We start from the raw sequence: 23,629 nt of genomic DNA, 5'->3' as shown, positions 1-23,629 counted from the left end.
TACAAACTATTTCGTATATCACAAGAATTTAGGAATCTACTGATACATGATATACAGTTTGTATTTAGGATAAAAAGAGGAGAATGAACTATTTAGAAAGCTTCTTTATATAAATCATCATGTTGAATTTACTTAGTAGCCTTTAAAGAGAAATGGCAATATGTATTTCACATAACCTTACATTTTAACCATAACTATGAAACGTCTATCTCCAATAAGCTAAGGCTGTCTTTGGGTATTCCTTACCAATCATAAAATCAACAGTAGAAACTCACGATACATTATCTTCAAATCACAATGTGTTATAGTATGACAGTTTCTATATTGCTATGAGAATGCTATTTACCAAAGCCAAAGGGTATCGTCCCATATGGCAAATGTGAGAAGCGGTAATGTTTTGGTGTCATACACCAAAATGCCTCTCATGATTTGGACTAGGAAAAAATGCATATCGAACATTACGTTGAATCTGAATATACTTCTACTGTATATGCCTGGAAACGTCCCTGTTGAGTATGGAGATGATAATATATACACTGTGAAACACACTACATCAATGGCTGTGGCAATATGGTTTGAATAAACAGTAAATGAAGTCATCAGAATGTTCAGTACAAAGTCCCTACAGAACATCTTTGGAAAGAATTACAACGTCGACTGAGGATTTACGATTGAAATAACATCTTCACTACAGGAACAGACTTCGCTTTGATGGAGAAATAGACAACATACTTGCATAACTCCATCGGTTTTTATCAAGAGTTTATGAGAATATAACCTTCGGCATAATCTCTCTGGCAAAATTCGAAACTGCTAAATTTGCTATATATTTATTAAATAATTTGCTGAATACTTTCTGGATGATCTATATCCTAAAATTGCACTTATGCAGCTACTGAGAGTTCACTTATGAATGAAGAATATAACTCTCTACAAGGTGGGACTGGGACTTCTGGTGGTGAAGAGAAGATTTTTGAACTCTTAGATTTCTCCCTGGTCTCTGATGAGAACCAACATTTCAAAATAGCTGTCAAAGCCAGTGAAATCAATGCACTAATAAAAGGATAATATACGGACCTCTAGTAGAATCTGTGTTTTTCTAGTAATGCAAACCATCATAATTCCTATGCAGAAGGTTATATTCTCATAACCTCTCTAGTATAATTCAAAAATTTTTAAGTTTCATTTTATTTGCCCATAAAAAGATGATGGATCTTTCATATCCTTGTTATAGAATGTAATACATTTAGGCATTAATGCCTAAATGTATTACATTCTATATTTACATTCTATAATTAAAAAATATACATTTAGGCATTAGGACGAACCACTTTATTCGAAAATTGTGGTTACGAAAGTCAATTTGGGTAGGTCATGGACCTTAAAGACCTAGTACTGTGGATTATTATTATTATTATTATTATTATTATTATTATTATTACTGTCTTTTTTATACTTCTAGAAATAGAACACACATTAGAAGCTAATGAAATAAACAATCGCACCGTTTGCCCGAACTAGCGCTACGACGGTGTCCTGAAAACACCAACATGAAAAGCCAGGGCTTGTTCCAATGACACGGCTCTTGTCATAATATTTCTATGCAGCACGTTTTTTCAGCCAATGGTTATAACATTCATAAAACAGATATAATACATTGTCCTACTTTGTCCATCCCCAATATCCGGAGTACATAGTCAAAGTGATAAATAAATGCAATCTTCACATCACTTTTACACCGCATATCATACTAGCAATTCTTATCTATTCTACTAAGGATTAACATAACCAGGAGAGTATAAAGTAACCTATGGTTTCAACTGAGCGTATTCCAGATGGGCAAAACAATCAGTTAACCTCAACTTTGAAGGACTGGTTTGGTTTGAATTACTGCCGGAAACAACTAAGCTGCAAAGTGTATATTATCTGTTTACTGCATGTATTTCTCTGCCAAGGTTTCCCGGAAACTATGACTTTTCATCATGACGCGCGATGATGAACTAAAGCTTCAAGGAAACCCTTCCAACTCCGTATGAGATCTGCTAACTTGCCTTCGTATGAAAAGCCCTTAATAAAAGTTCCTTGTAGACGGGATTCGAATCCATGTCTACCCAACCGAAGAAGAAATATCCTGGCGTCTTCGTGACTGGCAATCCCGTCTGAAAGGACATAAGAAATAAAAACGAAATGCAAGCACTGCCATCATTATGACAAGTCAGGACTGGCAGACCACGCAACGCCCCATCCCTTCACACGATTAAATGGAAGAAAGGTTCAGTACTACATAGACGCAGCGACAAGTTTAAGTGACTCAATCGATAACAACGATACCCTTTAGTTCAAATACCTGGGATCACATCCTCTCTAGGACGTGATGAGCCTTCATGATTACTTTGTAGAGACTTTTCGATTGAAGGTAAGTTAGACGGCCTCATAAGGCAGTAGCAGGTTTGTCCTGGAATCTAGGTTTTTTTTTTCATTCAAAAAAACATGCAAACTGTCCAGAAAAGAATGTTCAATCAACATTCGACTGTCATTCATGAAGAACAAACCAATCTTTGAAAGACTACTTTCAGAATGGTATCAGCAAGGAAGCACTCCCCAAATATCTCAACAAGCAGGACTGCATTAATTTACCAAAAATTTCGGAGACAACATCATGTTCAACCTAACAGCCTAGCACAACATTAAATCCGACTTAGAGGACCGCCGCGATAATTCTTTTGATTAATATTTTTGAAATGTTCCATAATTGTTTAATTAATAGTATACCTTCTGAACTGCTGGCAAGAATTTTTATACTTCGGAGATGCTGTTTTGTGATGTATCAGCAGATTAATAAATTATCTAATTTGTTGTTATGGTATTTGAGAATAGGGACAAGTAAAGATCATGTGCACTTCATTTTAATTCTTTGAATAGCACTGTTATAAATAGAAATCCAATAACTATAACAGGATTTTCGATTTAGCGATAAAAGAAAATACCAATCAAATGAATCGAGTGTTAAACGTGAACCTGATTTCTGTTCTCTATAGTTATTAGTCACATTTTACATCTGCCACTACATTGAATTCTATGGGAGTCATTTAAGAAGAAATAAATTCCAATATTTCATAAGGAATTATTTTTTATTGCTTGGGCTGGTCATTTGGAATATAAAAATTAGGAGTCATTACCATTTCGCTCCGTAGCGTGTTTACAAAAAGACTGCGCAGATTATCATACTGAAATCTTACAACAGAATCTTACAAACAGAAGCATAAACTTATATTTTCTTCAGACATTTGTAGTTGTGAATGATTAGGAACGTTTAGACATTTTGTAGTTGTGGATAATTACGAACGTCAAACAACTACGGCTAGAATGCCATTATATCACGCTTGTAGTTATATGTGCTCTCCTGCTGGAAGTAAAAACCAGAAACAGAGGAGAAACCTACCTACTTCTGTATAAGACTTCGTTGCTCGTTTTCTGGTGAAGGACCCCTTATGAATATTTGCGTCCTAGAATAGATTCGAACCTAGATCTTTCCAACGAAAGGTTGTTCTTTCTACTGTGCAATCCAGAAATTAGTCCCTCTGCTGAGCAAGGTATTAAATAAAATGTATATCTGAGGTTTCTGAAACAGACAGAAGTTTATTTTTCTTTTGTAGGTACTGTCCCTAACAATACAGAACGTGAACGTTGGGAAGATCCATTGTCATTTCGCTTGTATTATGATATCACCTTTCCCAGACCTTCTTCAACCACAGAGATCTCCATAATGTCAGCAAAGCTTCGTCTTTTCAAGATTCGAGATCCTGACGATGACCCGAATTTTGTTATACGGAATCCCAAGCAGTCCTTGCTGTCTTCATACAAAATCTCGGATTTCCTCTTCGAGCACAGCATTAACAATGAACTTAACATATCAATTCATCAGTACCTGAAGCCTCTGCGTTTGAACAAAAGAGGTATTATGAGTTTTGATTAAGATCCTTAATAAAATTGCTTAATTTTTAATTTCCTATTTTTGTTTATTTTTTGGGATTACAATTATTTAAAAAGTAATTCCGTAAACTCTAAGACATGCTAAATAAATGTTCAGAAACATCTAATCATGCAAAATATCACTTTTTATCCAATATTCTGATTTATTTCTTTTCATTGCAATCGATCCATGAAACGTTTACACTTATTCAATGCAAAATATCCTGAGAAGAATCAAAGGAAATTAGACAGAAAGTCACTGATATGCCTTTTAAACATCTGTATATTTATATTGTAGTTACAGTGAAATACTGTAAATGGAAGTTTGTTTTATTAGAGAGAAAGGGTGGGATGGATAATCTGTTGAAAAGAAGCACAGTTTGTTCCATAGGATGCTGACACTGAAGTTAAACAAAAATGAATCAAGAATAGTCACTTCTCACACTTTCGCTGTTTCTGAGCAGAATTTGGATCTAAACGCAGAAAAACTCAATTTTAATGCAATTAGTTTGATTAATAAGACCTCTTTTACTGCCTTACTGCACTCTCAATGGAAGTGAATTCCATGAAGAGTGGAGTAAGGCAGTAAAAGAGGTCTTATTAATCAAACTAATTGCATTAAAATTGAGTCAGTTTTTTAAAGAGAGTCGAGAACGTTTAAATGAAGCTTGAGGAGGAGGAGGAGGAGGAAGACACGTCTTCAAACAGAGGCAGAGGAATAATATTGTCTAATGGACTGTTCTAGGCTTTGCCTAGGTAAGCAAAGTAATAAACTACACAGAAGTAGTTTGTGAAGATGACAAGAAATATCAGCTTTATAGATAGCGAAGCAGCTAGACATCGCATTTGTGGACGTATAATGATAGACAGATAAATGATAAATGTATAAAGATATATTTTCTCCTTCCTTCTAAAACTTCTTGCTATAGGAACCTTCTGGGAACGCGGCATGAGATTCAACATCCATCCATCCATCTTCAAGGCCCACCTTTCCTAATTGGGTTGTGGGTACAGCAGCTGAGAGAGGGACTTCCAATGATCACGATCCTCCGCCACCAAGCTCAGGTGTTCTGGTGGGACTCCCAGACGTGTCCATCCACGGTTTTGGCTATAGTCTATCCAGCGAGTCCTTGACCTGCCTGCCGCGTGGCCTCCTACCCTCTGGCTTGGCAAGAGGGCCTGCTGGGGGAGCCTCTCTTGTGGCATTCTGACCTGGTGCCCGTACCATTGTAACTGAGATTCAATACACATATCACAATAATCTTCCCTCCTCATATTTTCATTCTCTGTAACCAACAATGCGGACATTTATCTACTTCAGTTCCTTATTTGTGAATGTTGATGAGATAGTTAAGCCGTTCTAAATCTGAAAATACTCAGTAACTTAGTTCCGCATCAATGGCGGCTCGTGGCTTGAAATCGTGGGGTTCTGCAACTTTCGAAATATACATATACACTGTAAGTACAGTGTATACGTCATCATCATCATCATCATGCGTATCAAGGATTTAGGCCTAGTACGGCCTGTTCCGGCCTTAAAAGCCATCGTTGAATCGTTTAAGACATCCTGGTTTTCTTTTTCCTAATGGCTTGTACTTTAAGGCTAGTTTTGGTAATCTTTCTGTTTTCATTCTTTGAACGTGTTCCATCCATTTATGTTTATAGTTTTTAATTTTTTCTATTACTGGTTCTTGGTTTAATTCTTTCATAATTTCTTCATTTCTTTTGTGATCAAATAGGGTATACTTTGCAGTTTTTCTCATAAACTTCATTTCTGCTGTTGTTAATCTCTGTTTGTCTTTTTGTTTTATTGTCCAGATTTCGCTTCCATACGTTAAGACTGGTAGGGCTAATGTATTGTATACTTTTAGTCTGGTTTGTTTTTGAACTAAGTTTGGTTTAAATATAGAGTTAATTACACCTGTGATTTTTAAATATTTTGCAATTTTTACGTTTATATCTTTTTCATTTTCATATGCGATCATACATCCTAGGTAGTTAAATGAATTCACCTGTTCTAAGATCTTGTTATCTATTACTATTTTAGTTCTTGCTGGATCTTGTCCTTTAAAAGCCATAGTTTTTTATTTTTCTTTTGATATTATCATACCATAATCTTTGGATATCTCATTTAGATCTAAAATAACTTTCCTTTCTGCAAGTTATCTTCAGAATTTGTAATTATTATTTGGTGTTGTCGGAAAAGAGGAGCGTGTTTAAGTTTACTGTAGGAGAAAGTTTAATTCCTTGATGTAAATTTTTATTCCATTTTATTATTATTTCATTTAAGTAGATATTAAAAAGAGTTGCTGAGAGGGGACATCCCTGTCGGATCCCTTGGTTTATCTCTCTCGTATATGATAGCTCGTGATTTAATCTTATTTGTATTTGATTATTTTCATATATACTTGTGATAGCTTTTAGGATATTATTTGGTATTTGTCTTTCTTTTAATATGTTAAGTAAAATGCTTCTTTTAACTTTGTCAAATGCTTTTTCAAAGTCAATAAATGCAATATGTGTTTCTAAATTGTATTCTCTTCTTTTCTCTATTATTGATTTTAGGCAAAAGGCCGGGTCTATACATGATCGTCCTTTTCTAAATCCATTCTGCACTTCTAAAATAAAGTTTTCGGATTATTTCATTAATTTGCTATTTAAGATTCTGCTATACATTTTGTAACAGGAGTTTAGTATGCTGATACCTCTATAGTTTTTAGGGTCATCTCTATTACCTTTTTCAAAGTTAGGAATCGCAATTGCTTTTTTTCCATTCTATTGGGGGGATACCAGTTGAATAAATTTTATTTAAAAATAATAAGAGTCTTTCTTTGAATCTTGTTCCTCCGTATTTATATAGTTCTGAACCTAGCTTATCTTCTCCAGGTTATTTTCCGTTTCTTGTTTCTTTCAGGCTAATTTCTAATAATTATTCTTTAGTTATTTCCTTTTCATTTTCGTTAATTGCTTGCCAGTTGTCTTTTTTAAAATATTTGTCTGTCCACAATTCTGTGTAGTAATTTAGAAATTCTTCTAATTTCAATTCAGTGTTTAATTTTATGTTTTCTTTGGTATTTGCATTTAAGTGTTTCAAAATCTTATATACATTGGGTCTTATTTTATATAAATCATGTTCTAAATTAGAAACAAATTTGTTCCATGATTCTCTATGTCTTTTTCTGACTTCTCTTTTAGCTATGGCTCTTATTCTTTTATATTCTATTTCATCTTCTAATCTTTTACTGCTTAACCATTTGTGATAGGCTTCTTTTTTCTTTTTGATTATTTCTTTGATTGTATCATCCTAGATCTTCAGTTTTTTCCTTTTATTGAATTTTTTGGTCTTTCCTAAGCTTTCATTTACTGCTGCATTTAGTATCGTTTTTATATTAAGCTATTCTGTTTCTATTTCTTCATTTCGTTTTATTTTATCTAGATAATGGTTAATTCTTTGTTCATATAGCCATTGTACATTTGTGTCATTCAATAGTCTAGTTTTATAAACAAATGTTTCAGTTTTTCTTTCTGTTCTTGTTACTTGTAGCCATTTAGGTGGTCATCTTAATTTTATTTTAACAAGGTAGTGGTCACTGCTTATTTCGTATCCTCTGTGAACTCTAATATCTAGTGAAATTTTTGATGTCTTTTCATTTAATATAAAGTAATCTAATATTGATTTCCATCCTCTTGCTGCCCAAGTATATTTATTTATGTTTATAAATAGAATTCATTATTTTTAGGTTATTATAAACTACAAAGTCAATAAATTTTTTACTATTCCTGTTTAGAGTATATTCTCCATGTATTTCTATATTATTATTAATTTTCGTGTTTCCAATTCTTGCATTTAAGTCTCCTGCTAAAATTACGTAATCATTTTTATTTATTTTATTATATATGTTTTGTAGCTGATTATAAAAATCAATATTATCCTGTTCGCTTCCTTCTTCTGGGGCATATAAACCAATTATTGTTAAATAGCCTCTATCTATTTTTATTCTAGCTTCTATTATTCTTTCATTCCATAATTTATAATGTTTTAACTGTTTTGAAAGAGAGTTATGAATCCAAATCATGATCCTGCTTGTGCTCCTTGGTCTCTGTCGACTCCACTGTATATCACATTAAAATTTTCGGTTCTCATAGTTCCTTTTAATTTCTTTTTTGTTTCAGTGATTACTGCTATTTTAAATTTTCTTTCGTTTAATAATTGGTCTAATTCTATTTCTTTATATGCTATTCCTCTTACATTCCAGTTTGCTATGTGTATTATATTTTGTCGTTTCCATTTTTGTTTTACCTTTTCCATTCCAGGGTCGTTTCCCATAAATTCAATCCGATTATCTTTTTCTGTCAGCTTACAAGGAGAATTATGTTCTCCATGTCAGGGGATTAGCCTGACGATGGAATAGTTCGGTGGTAGGGCTGCTACCTTAAGGCTTCTGATCTAGCCTTCTTCCGAATTTAAACCCATAGGAGGAATACGGTATATTGAAGGGGGGAAGAGTAGATTATAGAAGAATTATAGTAAGGTTTATAGAGAGAGGGCATAGTTGTAAGGCCAGAAATGAAAAGACCCCATGGCCCTCGAGTACTCTAATAGCATAAGGGTCATAAAATAAGAAGGGTTGGCTGATAAAGCCTTATAGGAAAGAGTAAAGTAAGTGGATCTTCCTCAAAGTAGAAGAAGGGAGGATAGATCCAGCTAGGGGTCAATGGGAGTGCCGCTTCCCTTACAATCAAGATGATTGCCCCTTATGGCCCTGTTGGTCCACGAGTCCTTATTCAGTATATTCAGACCTCCCTCACACACACACACACACACATGGTGGGCTCCCCTATCCGCTACCAAGGGGACGCGCTCTCTAGAAACAGGGTCCCCCGAGAGACAGTGTATACGTGTTTGGATAAAATATCAAAATTATGGTAAAAATTTTAAAAAAACATTAAACATGAAAACATATTGTTCATTATCGAAAAAATTATACTTTAGTATAATTCAAAATTACTTAAAAATATAATCCATTCCTTTAATTGTAATTAAAGGAATAGATTTACAATTTTTGGACATTACAATTAAATCCTTTAATTGTAATGTCCAAATATTTAAAGAGACGGAGTAAACACGATAAGCACTACGAACACCCTACTACTGGCGCAAACTGCATATAAACAACAGTGGAACTGCGCGACGGACAGTGCCACGTTACGCTAATTGCTCGAATCTCACTATGACGTGCATATGCTTGCGAGTGTAGCAATATGACACTGTGGTAAACACAGTGCTGCTAGCGTCCTTCGCCTCCTAAGTGCTACAAGATGGATTTTTATTATTTTTATACAAAATAAGAGAATTGTATAGGATTGTTGATGATAAAATTAAATATTACAAGCATATATAAATAAATTAATAAATATATTTATATATCGAGAAAAATTGGGGGTGCTTATGCACGAGCCACCCCTGTTCCACATTATTGATAACTATTTTCTGCAGAGATTTCAAGATAAGCTTATGCTCACTTTTGTGAGCAAAATAATGACAAAGAAACAATTACGTGAATTCTTTGATTATAGGTCCTTCCTGCATTAAAGAATGTGTGAGGGGGGGATGAATAACGAAATAAACTAAACAATTCAATTAATTTTATTTTTTACAGAAAAGAAACGCCTCGTGGATTCAAGGACAATACCAGCTAACCATCGTGGATGGGTAGAGCTGAATGTGATTTCCTCTTTAAACCACTGGTACCACAACAGAAATAAGAACTTTGGAATTAAGGTGGAGGTTAAAGATGCTTTGGGCAATCAAAGAAATCCTACATGGTACTTTCAAAGCATGAACTGTTCTGAAGAAAGTGGTAAGAAAATTTTATTTCTATCACATGCTTTACTGAAAATGGTTTGCATTTTGTTTACTACTCCGTAGCGCAGCACATAACGAAGACACTCTCTGTTGAAAAAGCCTGAAGTGAATACGTTGTCTAGAACGAGAGAAATTTTTTAAAGGACATTTTGAACTAGGAGTGAGTTAGCTAGGAGTGGTAGGGTTTAAGCCCTTGAAAAAAAAAGGAACCCTCGTGGATTTTAATAGCAGGATTGTGTATCCTATCATTACCAAAATTCTATTTGCAAGAAGCATTAACTGTATTCCTAGTTTACTTTATGAACTTGAACACTTCATCCATTGTACAAGCCTGAGAACAACAAGCATTAGCCCTAATACTTAAAAGAAACATGAAAAGAAACATTTATTTGTTTATTTTCATGTTAATCGTTTAAGAATCGAAGTTAGACAATTAGAAGATAGCCCATCCAATAGCGAATCGATGGTTTGTTCAAAATGCTCCTCTTCACACAGTGTGTTCATCATTAATAAGTATCCACTTAGCTATTTGCCGTGCAATTTCGCGCTCAGTCGATAAAATAGTATTATACGGTATGGCGCAAAAAAAAAAAAAAAAGTACTAAACTTCGGAGTAAACCCATTTACTCCGAAACAAATATCTTTGTATTTATTCAGTAACGTTTTCTTTCGGCATACTGCATATTTAAATAAATCCTAAAGTAACAGCCCAATAATTCAAATGTCGACTGAGGTCAACCTATTAAACAAACTCATGCTATTTTCATTTTTGCCATGAGATTACTACAGTAGCTGAATTAATTAATGCGAGGAAAACTATGTGCCAGTAAACGTATTTCCTAAACATTAAAAAAGGTAATGTCTTCAGAGAAATTAGAAAATTACTCTTCCCTTCCTGCTGATTCTGTCATACATTTCGGGACTGTTTATTTGTTACTAAGCCATTTCTTATCTCACACACACACACACACACACACACACACACACACACACACACACACACACACACACACACACACACACACACACACACACACGCACACACACGCACACACACGCAAGAAGTTTCAAATGTGCGCGCGCATTCATGGGATGGTCGACTTATATTTCCAAAGGAAAACAAGAATTACTAAATAAAAAAACGATGACTCCCAATACAAGAAAATAATCTTCAACTTATGTTTCCAGTCAACAAACACCAATAAGAAGTAACAAATTGTCGTGGACAATCATAAAAACGTTGCGTTTCGTGGTATAGTAACCCAACCATTATTATTAGTACAATTGTAGTAGCATATGTTTGCCTAATTTTTCCATTAAAATACTATAATGAAATTATTTCAACATTTTAATAGAAATCCTAAATAAAGTATCATTAAATTTCATTTAGCTATTGGTGAATTACTATTAGTTCAAATCACTTCGCCAATTAAAATAACCCTGGTCTACATCCTAAATACTGCTAAAGACTAAATGTTATTAAATTCCATCCATCCAGAATGGAGTTATGGCTATGGTTATAAAAACTTTGAAACTTCAATGAAACCCAAACTATCAATATTATTACAAAACTTTTTTGATCCATCAACTTTTCGTAATCATTCCGAATTTCATAAAATCTCCCCCCAATCCATAGATTTTAAAACTACAATAAGGGACACATTGAATCTAAGAAGTGCTTATGCATTTTTCGAAACGTTCTAAACCATCTAACTCCTTCTAAATAATAAATACAAGATGATTTATTCAACTCACAAGGATTAAGGAAACGAAGTTGCTATAATAATTAACGTAAACATTAAGGCAGACACTTCCTAAAATGGAAAGAGGTTTAAAGTAGCATGATGTTGCAAAATTTAAAACGGAAAATTAAACAATGTTAATTAATTGTGCTTACGTAATTTAATACATGTGTCTGCTTCAATAGTTCACTTGGTTAAGCTCAGTAAAGTTTGATCCACTGCTTGTTACAGCTCTCTGGGCTGACTTATATATTGAGTTTATAAAGGTTGATTTAAAAAAAAAAATCTTTTTTAAAAAGGAAAATTAGCATAAAGAAAATTTTGACATTTGTTCTCTTTTTTTAGAGATCAAAATATCAGGGTATTAAATGAATATAATACCCTGATATTTTGATCTACAATACCCTGACTTGGGTTTTTATTCTGATGGCATACTTTGGCAGTATTTACATTGAAAAAAGAGGAATCTTAAGCTTCATTATTAATACGAGGATTGGCGGGGGGGGGGTGTATATTGTAAAACGGCAGGAAAAGCTGTCATGTATCACTACAGGTGGCAGTGATTTAAGTACAATGAAGAGTTGCATTCTAGTGTCTCTTTTGTGAGAGGATAAACACTTACATTTAAGAACATCGTGTTATTTTCGTATAACGCGTGGATTTCCCGAAAAAAAGCCTACTTGTGTGTGCGCGTGTGCTTTCGTGGTTGAGTGCGTGTATGCTGGCAGCATTTTTTAAATTCAGGTTAAAATAATAAAATCATAGCTGTAGTTAGTGTATCGCAAGAAATTAAAACTCTGAGAGAACGGCAACATTTCCGTTTTAGCCTCTATTTTATTTAGTCCTTTTTCATTTATTTATTCGTGCTAGTATTTATATTCTAGTGGATTAAGTATTTAAATTAATCTTAATAACTCAATCGAAGATACAGATAATGCTCACAGCGATAAATTAATTATTCGATTCTTCTATCATAATAAGTCAAACGAATTTTAAAAGTTTCGAGAATAATGAACGCAGTAGAAACATTGTAGCAGATTAAAGAAATGTTACCTTGTAATTCATATGATCAAAAATAGCATAACATAAGTTCCACGAACGTTATGCTGAAAACGTAAATGATAAATCACAGAGAGAATAATTGAAATAAACAAATAAAATGAATCAAGAAGTAATGTTTCAGTCAGAGGCGAAACTGCCAGTCTGTTAAGAATATGCAATTAACTACAATATGTATTAGTGGAACGTTTTACTACTACACTTATATCAAATACCAGGAGAACTTGAAGTGCAAAATTTCGGAGCACATCATTTAAAACAGGTTGACTGATTTGATTATCGGAATTATCACATATGATTTATAATCAGATTAGGGTTAGACATATAATATTTTTATTTGGAATACAGGCATTTTACTTAAATAGATGCAATTGCTTTGCAGTAATACAGGATCCTCCTTTTCCCAATATTCTGGAAATCCATCCAGATATGGCAGAAAACGAGTCTTCCTTATTTGACAATGAAACTTATCCCACGCTTGATCTACAGACAGCAGAATTATCTAGAGAGGAACCATCCGTACAAACAAGTGAAGCTAGCGGCCGTCTTTTGAGGAAGCGCCACACAGGAGTTAACCACAGAAGCCACCGAAAACCACATGGTAGATGCAATCGCGAAGAAATTTTTATCACTTTCAAAGGTAAGGGGAAATTTTCACTGCTTAGAAATTTAAATAATATTCATCAATAAGGAAGATACAGTGCTATACAGGGGACTGGAAATAATAGACCAGTTACCAGAACAATAGCTATTACAATTTAAAATTCATGTGGAAGTTTCAACTTTGTCAACCAACATTACGTTTGAAAAGTTTTAAAATTAAAGATGAAAAAATATGCTTGCCTAGTTCATCCATAAAGCAAATGGATATTTAATATCTTCCCCCCATTAATGAGATCACTTTAATGCCAAAGCTTTTAGATTATTCAATACATAATATTTAAAACGTAAGCTTAAAGTGCTAAAACAATAGCCTGCAACCTTATTCGAAATTGGGCTAAACACATCGTTCGTTTGTTTTTAAGTTTACTTTGCTTATTCTTTTGCATGCGCCTAAATATTAATAAATTCTAAGGAGGAGAGGAAGAGAGGAAAGCCATTTTGTTTATTCTTTCATCAGGTAATAGCCAATTAAATCTAATAAAACGGAATGCAGATGATTCCGAATTCCATTGGAGTTCCTTTCTAGGACTATTTTTACATTCATAATTCCTTATATTTCTAATCGAAATTCCTGAAATTCTAAATTCAAGCAATATGAAACAGTATTTGGGTATTAGATATTCTTCTTGAGATAACCGGTATAAAATACAAGCCAGGGGCTGAATCTTTCAAATGAAAGTAATGTTCAAGCCACCGCAACGTTCCGGAGACAAACTTTGGTGACGTCCAATCATTCTGAAAAAACAATCAAACGATCTGCATGCACTTTCATGTTGGGAAAGTGCAAGCCTATAGTAGCCCTTGATATATCCTTAATATATCCCTCAAGTAACAGAAATTAAACCATCGGAATGGAAAAGTATATGGGAGGCAGGAATTGAGGTGCGGTTCACACTTCTCAGGAAAACGACACCACGTGTCTGTGGTGGTATGATCCACTAAATGGTAGATGAGCTTCATCGCCTGGTGCAAAGGTTTAAAATTACTTAAAATCACGTTTTTACTACAGAGAAAAGAACTTGTTTATTATGTCCCCATTGTTCTATATAAGCAATATTTTCCGAGTTACATCGGGCATGGAGAGAGAGAGATTCAAGTATTCTTTTTCTCGACGGTTTTTTAAACGATTATTACGCAAACCAACTGTTAAATGGTATACCCGATCAATGGTAACGCTTCATATCCGATGGCGAATTATCTTGTAGCTAGTATTCTGCCTAGTTGCTTAGAGAGAATTAGTGGGAGATACTACTGAGAACAGAATTTGCAGAGAGGCATAATAACCACGAAAAGCAAAGATTTTTAGACCCACCTTACAAATGCACGTAGTCTCGGTTCTAACCTTAAGAAAAAAAAGCACACCTATTTATATCAACAGAACAAGGGTGAAAACGTAGTTTTTCTTGGGCTAGAAATCTTTTCCAATCATTCTATTAAATTCGTTAGATGTCTGTTTTTCTCCTATTGCCACCAACCATTTTGAACTTTTTCATTTCCTTTCGATTTTCTCTGGTCCAGGTTTCCTAACAAAAGAGATATTGAGGCATTTGCTTTCAACGGTCACACGTTCTCCCATAAACTGTAAGCATGGCAAGAATACCAGCTAATTCAACAACTCTCCAAACGCTCTCAATCTCTGCCCACCAATGATTCTTCTAAATAAACTTTAGAAATATTTGCTCTATAGGAAATTCAGATCACAATTAGTATCGATTTTCTCTCTTCTATGAGACAACGTCTAATAGCCATTCTTATTTACTTGGTGTCTGAATTATAAGAATACCAAGAAGGATTATTTCCGGTCATCATTTCCTAGTTGAAAATTGTTCTCAGTTTTCTAATGCAAACATTTGCACGTACTGCATTGTGAAACAATTCCTGAGGTCATGAAAACGTACATTCCCTCTTTTCTTTCAGATTCTCGTTCTTTTCGAAACATAGGCTTTCTCGAAACCTACGGCTGTCTTTTTTCCGAAATTTCCATCTTTCTTTCCTGCCTATAACAATACAAACAAATCATTAGCACATAAAAACGAGGAATCGTATCCGAACAGCAGTCATGCTTTCTGGTCCTTTATCATTTTGCCTAACATTAATCTTCTTTGCATACCGCTGGTTATATTGTAGCATTACACATGAAAAAAAAATCCCCTGGCTTCTTATTTTTACTTAAATTCTTGTATTGATGATCATAATAAATGTGCTATTGTGAATTCTCATAATTCAATGCGTACTTGGACTTTTTTCGTCAGCAAAAGATCGCTAGAATCTTTGTACAAATTGAATATCAAAGAGAAAGTCTTCTAGAGTTTTTAGCATTCAGTTTCTTCAGTATTGTTAACATTTGTGCTCTAGCGTTCTTTTGTTGACTTTTATGCTCTTCCGTTCCACTGTTATTTATCCTACAACTAGGAATTTAGCTCATATTCAATCCATTCCAAGAAGAAGAGCCCAAATATTTACCTTCTAATCACCGAACAGTTACCCTCATTTCATTCTTTGTAGAGTAACTGAAAAAATCTATGAACAATCAGATTCTATGCTATTCTGAATCCTCTCAACTAATGAACGATCGCGAGCATGAATCATCTTGCGTATGTGATCCAACTTTGAACAAATGCAATAGAGGAGTAAGAAGAAACTCAAGTGGTTATTCTTGGTATCTCCAAAGCATATGATGGAGGTTTGCCACAAGGTACTATTTAGTAGGCTATTATCTTATAGTCTGTCTTCTGACTTCTGCAATACTGGACTGCCAGATTTCATCTGGTCGCACATTATGTGTGAAGCTTTGATTACAATAACGGCCGAAGCAACTAAGGTTTTGAGTACAGTATATCATATATTTAAATTGGGTGATATTCTAAAATATCTCGCGATATTTTAACTGAGTGATGACCAGCTTCACTTTTTGTAGGATGAAAATAACTCTGCCATCTTCAGAATGTCGTCCTCGACAGGATTCACACTTAGACCTACCGGAAGAGAATACGAGTATGTGCGTCATACTAGCAGCTGGATCGGTATCCTTTCGCTCACTCTCTTTCTTCTGTATGCCAGATGTTTTGAAATTGACTGATAATTTAACCCATAGTTTTCTGATGACAGTATATCATATTCCTTTTTCTCATCTGACAAAACCTGCATACATAAATCGCAAAAAACTCTACATATGAATTTTTATCTCCAAATTAGTGGGGCCGACACGTTTATTAACATTAATGCTTCCAAATCTCTGGATGAGATGAGATTTCGCTTCTTGAGAGAAATCTAAGCTCCAGTCTTCCTGGCACACAACTGGCACATATCGATTTTTCAGCAACCAAGGAATTGTTTTTTTTTTCTTCTTTCGCTCACACATTACTTTACCCCTGATTAGCGATTAACTCCATAAAAACCACATATATTTTCAATCATTGAATACTGTTCTCTCACTTGGAGTAGTGATCGTAAGAGCTCCTTAAAACTACTTCACTCAGTAGAGAAGAGAGTAATTAGGTTGCTTTCTTGTGTAGTGAATAATAATCTCTCTCTCTCTCTCTCTCAAGGAAAAACAAAATCCTCTTTATCTTCCCTCACCATTCTCTTGAGACTTCAATCACATGCGCAATGCTGGTCAACATCCTTTCACTTGACCGTGCAGAAACATACCGCAAACTTCTCCTCCAGCTTCAGTCCACCTCCCTCTGTGTTTTGAAACAGGCTTCCCCACACTTTTCCCTGAATATATCAATAGGATCCTTCTCTCTTTTTGATCACCTGTCCACACACTGATGCATTGTAGGTTTAGCAAACTTTCATATGAGGGATTGGTATTTAAAAAATATTTAAAAAAAACCTGCGGTACTAATACTACATGTTCAACCTCTCTTTGTCGGATTACCACAAAAAATGAAGACCTTCTGAAAGCCTTCATTCAACTGTCAAATGTACCCTTAAATAATTTGATCTCTTTTAATTTAAAGTACATGGTTATTAGATTCAGTGTGATAGGTGTTTATAAGTGACGTGATACTTATATTATAGAAGTGTAATTCATGTCTTATATTTCCAGAACTTGGTTTGGAAGATGTAATTCTAGAACCAGAAGGTTTCCTTTGGTCCTTCTGTACAGGAAACTGTCCGGGTCATTCAAGAAAATACCTGCATAATCATCTCTATAACTATCAGGATTCAGCAAAGGTAGTTCATAAATTTTCTTTTAACTATTCTTGATAACGGTTTAGATTAATGGATATTAATGTTTCTATTTCATTCATGAATTGTTTTCTTCTAATTTAAATTGAACATATTAAAGCTGAAATTCAAAACGATAGCGTTGTTTCATTGTTCATTGTTTTATGGAATTGTCCTTTTAGCAGACTTAATTAGGAAATAATTTGCCAGATGTAGGTATAATCGTGATAAGAACGGTATACCAAATTCGATTTGATTAATAAGGTGACTTTCCTCGAAATACACGTGTACCATGACTTATAATCAGGAGGAAAAAAAAGTTAAATTCCAGTTGTGGAATTTAACTTCATTTGCATTTCCCAAGGAAATGCAAATGAAGTTTCGTTTAATATCAATCCAGTATTACTAACTACAGTACTGTCGGTTTATTGCAATTGCTAGAGCTGGAATTGTGGTAATATCCTCGAAGCATAAATAAATTATTTTGTGACTCTTAATAACATTTCCTCTTACACCTACTATGCAGCTGAAATTTTAAAAAATGGCAGTTTAGTTCCCAGTTTTAGACCCAAACAGAAAACAAAGACAGTGTGTGTGTGTGTGTGTGTGTGAGAGAGAGAGAGAGAGAGAGAGAGAGAGAGAATATGATTTGCATGAACAGCATGCTGCATGCTTACTTTTAATATTCATCATATGATCAAGTCGTAATATATTTTAAAATAATATTTGCATTCAGAACATTGGCATTCTTTCTGCAAAAAAAGGAATGTCGGTGCTCTAAATGCAATTTTGCAAATCAAAACAGTTGAAATAATTGTCTAACCTAAAATGACTGTCCAGCTACTCAAATCGCTAGGTGCGCATGACACCATTCTATCATTCTAATAATTAACAGGTGCCAAATCGCAACAGTTAAAAAAAATAACTTCAGTGCTTGTTTATGATATATAATACTGGAATCAGTTAGGAAGATGCAGCGAGAATTTATGATTATATATCACCTAATATTTGCATATTTTCATATGCAAATATTAGCATATGCAATATTTGCTATATAGCATCAAGGTAATCAATATGATGATCGATTAGTTTAGAGAAACTAAAAACACCGAATATTGTAAGCCATACAGCATCGAGATTTTCGCAAGATGGGTTGTTGCTGTAGAAAGGAATTGACGGCTACGGTAGTTTCAACTACAAATCCTTCGATTTTTTTCTATGGAGTTATAAAATAAAGAGTACGCATCAGAAGAGGAGTAAAGCAGTTAGAAAGCAAAATTAAAATCACTGTAGCTACGGTTAGTTACTAAATGCAGACATGCAGATGATAAGAGCTGATGACACAGAGCTCAAATCAATCTTGTTCGTCCCAAAAATTAATAATTTACAATAGAAACTGCCATTTACGATATTTTTACTGCTGTATACCTTAACTTTGTAATAAATATTTTTATATTTAAAATACTATATTTGTTTAGCAGAAATCCTGTATAGCAAATCAAAATCTGAATACAATGCATTTAGTTTCAATAATTATCCTTTCTCCCCTCTCTTTCAGCATTCCACTTGTGTACCCAGCGAGTTCTCCTCATTACCAATCCTTCTTACGAATTCAGAAGGTCAGCTGCGGAGGGTCATTCTGGACGACTTCCTTACAGATGAATGCTCCTGTAGAGCCACATAGCCATGGTTCAAAGACAGAATTCATAATATTACAACATCAGAAGAGTCATCAACAGATAAAAGTCGGGTTCTTTGATGCACCAATTTGCCATCAGTATTATTGTATCGTCGCTGTTAAAGCGTTCTGGTGCCTGCGACAGGGATATGAATGTCTGTAATAGCATTGTCAGGTGTGACTGCCGCCATCTTCATACGGACAGTATGCAGTTTCCACTAACGTTTATGGGGGACTGCCAGTGAAATGAAGCCCATATGTGTTAGGGAGACTAATTTCAAATGTGAAAATATGGAAACTTTCATGTAAACGTTCCATCTAGAAAACTTATGTTCAGGCTATAAAAGGTGAAAATCCCTACCATCATCTCATAATCAACGAATGAACGCACACGTAAAAGATGAGAAAGAAAAGATTAAGCCCAAAATATATAAATCATAATTCCATATTTTCATTAATTTTCTCTTATTTAGCTTTCTAACAAGTGGGCTGTCTCACACTTCGCTACTTCATTTAGTACGGGTTATGTTTATTTTATTCCAGATAGAGAATAGTTGAACCGATTTTACTTTTCAAATGATGGAAAAAGTTTTATTTATTGCTGAACATGATTTTTCTGGTGAGATTATCACATAATGTAGAAATGCAAATGGTGTAATTAAATATTTTATGCCAAAATATGATTGTGTGTGTGTGTCAAATATAATGCGCATTTATTTGTCTGTAGCCTAGGAACATAAACATATATATATATACCCAAATAATGTTTAATCATCGATGCGTGTAGTTTAACTGTTAATCACAAATTATTAGTGTTTACGTTTAGTGAGGAAAAAATTACCAGTTATAAGATTTAATCTACAAAATGAAAAGAAAGCCTTTGTTCTCAGCTATCCACTGCCGTTGGTAAATCTATGATGAAAAGACCGAGAAGTGAATCAGTCAGTTTCATACTGAGGTGCACCTCAGTATTTAAAAAGGTTGAAAACTGAGGTTTACTAACTAAACAAAACAGGCTACAGAGCGAGAGCGCATACCCGTTAATCAATGGGCGCACGCATTGATTAACAGATATGGTAGACTGCAAAGAAAGGATTAATCGTCTAATTATTAAGTTAAATTTGTAAGAAACGAGCTACTTGACAAAATAATTTGTATAGGAAAAGGATGCTTCTGTATAATTTAAAAATATAAGTTGTTTGATTACTACATAATTAATAACGCATAATAATCTGATAGAACTATCAGCTCATTATGCGTTATTAATTTGATGAGTCAATGCAACTAGTGGTTGTCAATACATCAACCTGTTGCAATGACGACCTTTAATATAAAAAAGTCATGAAAAATCGAGATTCCTTATATGTTTACTTATTCTTAATATATTCTACATAATACACATCATCATATCATAACAGAGGCTTGAAGCTCTCCTATCGCCATTATGACATTATTATACTTCTGAAAGTAGCGCACATATGCTCTTGGTACTATGTGTTTATTCCTCAACAATAATCATAGTTCAATAAATGGTAGACTACGTTTTACATATTGCTACGCTTTTATTTATCATATAAACCGTACTCCTTAAATAGCTTGGCACAATCATGAGGAAGCAAAATAACAAGAATGAGAATAAAGTCATATTCTCAAATGGAATTGAACTCGCAGATCTCTGCTTGTAAGCTTTATAATCAGCAGCAGACACACAAATATATGTATACATTAGTGCTTGTCAAACTGTGGGGAGCAAAGTACAGGTCAATATTATTGTCACAAGTTCCGTATGGATTTGATATTCGATCCACTTATTTCAACAAAATATAGCATTCAAAATTCTTGAAACTTCCATGTTTAAATGCTATTTTATCTTTAGTTTGATAAATCTGTAAGAACATCTTAGTTTTACTAGAATAAAGTATATGATAAGAAAACTACAGGTCAATATTGTTTTATGAATACTGTAGAGAGATGCAATATTTTTTGACAAAAAAAAGGGGGGGAAGTCTATTTAAAAACCATTTTAAATATTGTTTTATGAATACTGTAGAGAGATGCAATATTTTTTGACAAAAAAAGGGGAGGGAGTCTATTTAAAAAGGTTGAAAACCATTGGTGTACATTATAAGTAGCCGAAAACGTTTTTTTTTTTTTAAATTTTCCTACGTTTGGTAGTCAACTCCAACAAGCTTCGTTGCAGAAGCATATAAGAAACTGAAGGATATCGATTAATAAGAATAAAAACGTGCGAATAAATGTGCAGCTCAAAACGTCAAATATAAACCAACATACGAATAACAGTTTTAAGACAAAACTCAACGTTTTCCAGTTTAACATCATGCTCTGCTGCTATGTGAAAGGCTGATCTGAATGAGAAGATGCAACGCTTAAACCAAACTCTAGTTTAATCACACAGCACCAAAATAGATGGCCAAATATTAGTAAACATTCTACTGTATATTTCCACCAAATAATGACGACTAAAGATAACAGAATATTACAAACTGATTGCAAACTATCATAAAAAGATCCGCTTAAATAAATAATAATCCGCTATACTTGCAGTCCTCTAAGGCCCAAACCATGCCCAGATTTGCTATTGACCATGATTTGACCCTGTGGTTCACTTAGGAAGTTAAAAAGGCAGTCATGGAAAAGCAGAAAATATATCGAGTAATTTAGCATATCATCTTAGCTAATAAAGAAAAATGTAAGAAAGCAAATCATTGTGTAAAAGCAGTTAACAAAATCAGGGGAAGACATTGGTAAGAATAGAGATAACAAATTTTTGGAAGGTTTACAAAATGTTCTGGACGTTATTGAAAAATCTTAAAAATGGACAAAAGAGTACATTAAAATAATTCAGTACATTAAAGTAATTCATTGAAGGTGAAATTAAAATGAAAGATAGATATTCTAGATGTCTGGGGTAATTACTTAAAAAGATTGCTAAACGAAACAAGAAGTAAGAGAACAGTCAGCATGAATGTAACCAAGAGTGTGTATAGTCATACTAGAGAAAAAGCCATCAAAAACCCTAATGTGGAGAAAAAACATCAAATGCTCAACCAGAAATGCTGAAATATGGAGGTATAAAAGTTATAAAGTGGCTACATAATTCAGAAGGTCTGATCACAGGACCAAATTCCAGATGACTGGAGTATGACTTTCATAGAATCAGGTTATAAAAAGGAATATAAAACTGAATGTGAGAATTGAAGAAGAATTTCCTTAATGAAAACTCCAGTTACGATTTATGCAATCATACTTCAGAAGAGGCTAAGAAAAATTGTTGCACTGAAACTTCAAGAATAAAAGCTGGACTGAGGCCATACAGAGTTTGTTAGGATCAGATTTTCACTTTAAAACAAATAGTTAAAAATCATGAGAATATAACAAGGAAATTCAGGAAAAGCATTTTCTGTTGACAAAGCACAAGATGATGTCTAAAGAAGTGTTGTTCAAAGCACTGCGATTATGTGGTGTAAATAGTATAACATTGAGCAATACACAATCTATATTTGAGTTGTAATTCAGCAGTTAGGATTGAAGGAGGTACAGGAAGAAGCTTTGATGTGAAATAAAGTGTGAGACAAGGACAGCACATCATCTCTACTGTTATTCAACATCTACATGGATCGCATTATGAAGGAAAGAGGCATTAAACCTGATTTCAGAACTGGAGATGGTAATCTCAACTTTTTTATTTTATACATATGATGTTATAATCCTAAATAAATCCAGGACAAAAGTGCAGATCTCCTAACTGAATTGAATAACCACTGTAATGATAAATTTGGTGTCCGCGCGGTTAACCGAGTGGTTAACCATATGCCTGGGAAAGGAGTGTTCGAGTCTCGTCGCCGACGTGAGGAGCTAAGGATCTTTCTCAGACATAGCCAAGATAGCCGGTCTGAGCGTGGCCTGCAGGGTTTTTCTCTCCAGTTTATCTGGGGGTTTTCCTCCCGCAAAGCAGGCAAACCGGTCTTAAGAACAACGCTTCACAGACAAGTACACATGGTTCAGCAGCGTGGAGGAACGACCTCACCTCGTAGTGAGTTGTGTAAACCCAAAAATGGGAGACTAAGGCCCTACACGGGGATGTAGTGCCAACAGAATAAGAATGATAAATGTGGTATGAAAATCAACAATAAAAAGACAAAGACTACGAAATCAGGTTGAAATGTTTCACTATTATTTAGGCACATTCTTTGTGAAAATGGCAAAACAAATATGGAAATATACAACAGAATTAGCAAAGCTGGTATTGATAGGAAGGTAACTGAGTAAATTTATATGGAATAAGGGAGAAACAAATTAGCTGTATATAAGACAATGTTCAAACCACTTTTAACTTATGTATCCGAGAGCTGGGTTAGAAATAAAACACTTAATCAAAGACTGGAGATCACAGATGTGAGAGTTCTGAGAAAGATTAGGGAAGTGAACAGATGGCATCAGTGGAGTTTCATA

The 23,629-nt window shown here is 34.1% G+C and overlaps 1 protein-coding gene across 1 annotated transcript in view; it reads left to right on the top strand.

The window, feature by feature from the left end:
- LOC150105533 (bone morphogenetic protein 2-like) overlaps nt 1-19,836 on the top strand; it is a 41,050-nt gene extending 21,214 nt beyond the window's left edge. The window contains exons 3-7 of the mRNA XM_090394245.1: nt 3,657-3,956; nt 9,633-9,833; nt 13,022-13,279; nt 17,357-17,484; nt 19,037-19,836. Coding sequence (XP_090250371.1) covers nt 3,657-3,956; nt 9,633-9,833; nt 13,022-13,279; nt 17,357-17,484; nt 19,037-19,162 — 1,013 coding nt within the window. The 3' untranslated portion in view covers nt 19,163-19,836. The remainder of the gene's footprint in view (nt 1-3,656; nt 3,957-9,632; nt 9,834-13,021; nt 13,280-17,356; nt 17,485-19,036) is intronic.
- Nucleotides 19,837-23,629: the final 3,793 nt, after the last annotated feature.

The sequence above is a fragment of the Typopeltis vanoorti genome, chromosome 6, assembly GCF_054136105.1.
Source record: "Typopeltis vanoorti isolate ZY-2024b chromosome 6, IOZ_Tvanoo_1.0, whole genome shotgun sequence".
NCBI lineage: Eukaryota > Metazoa > Arthropoda > Arachnida > Uropygi > Thelyphonidae > Typopeltis > Typopeltis vanoorti.
Note: the sequence above shows the minus strand (reverse complement) of the source record. Positions and strands in the feature narration are given on the sequence as shown.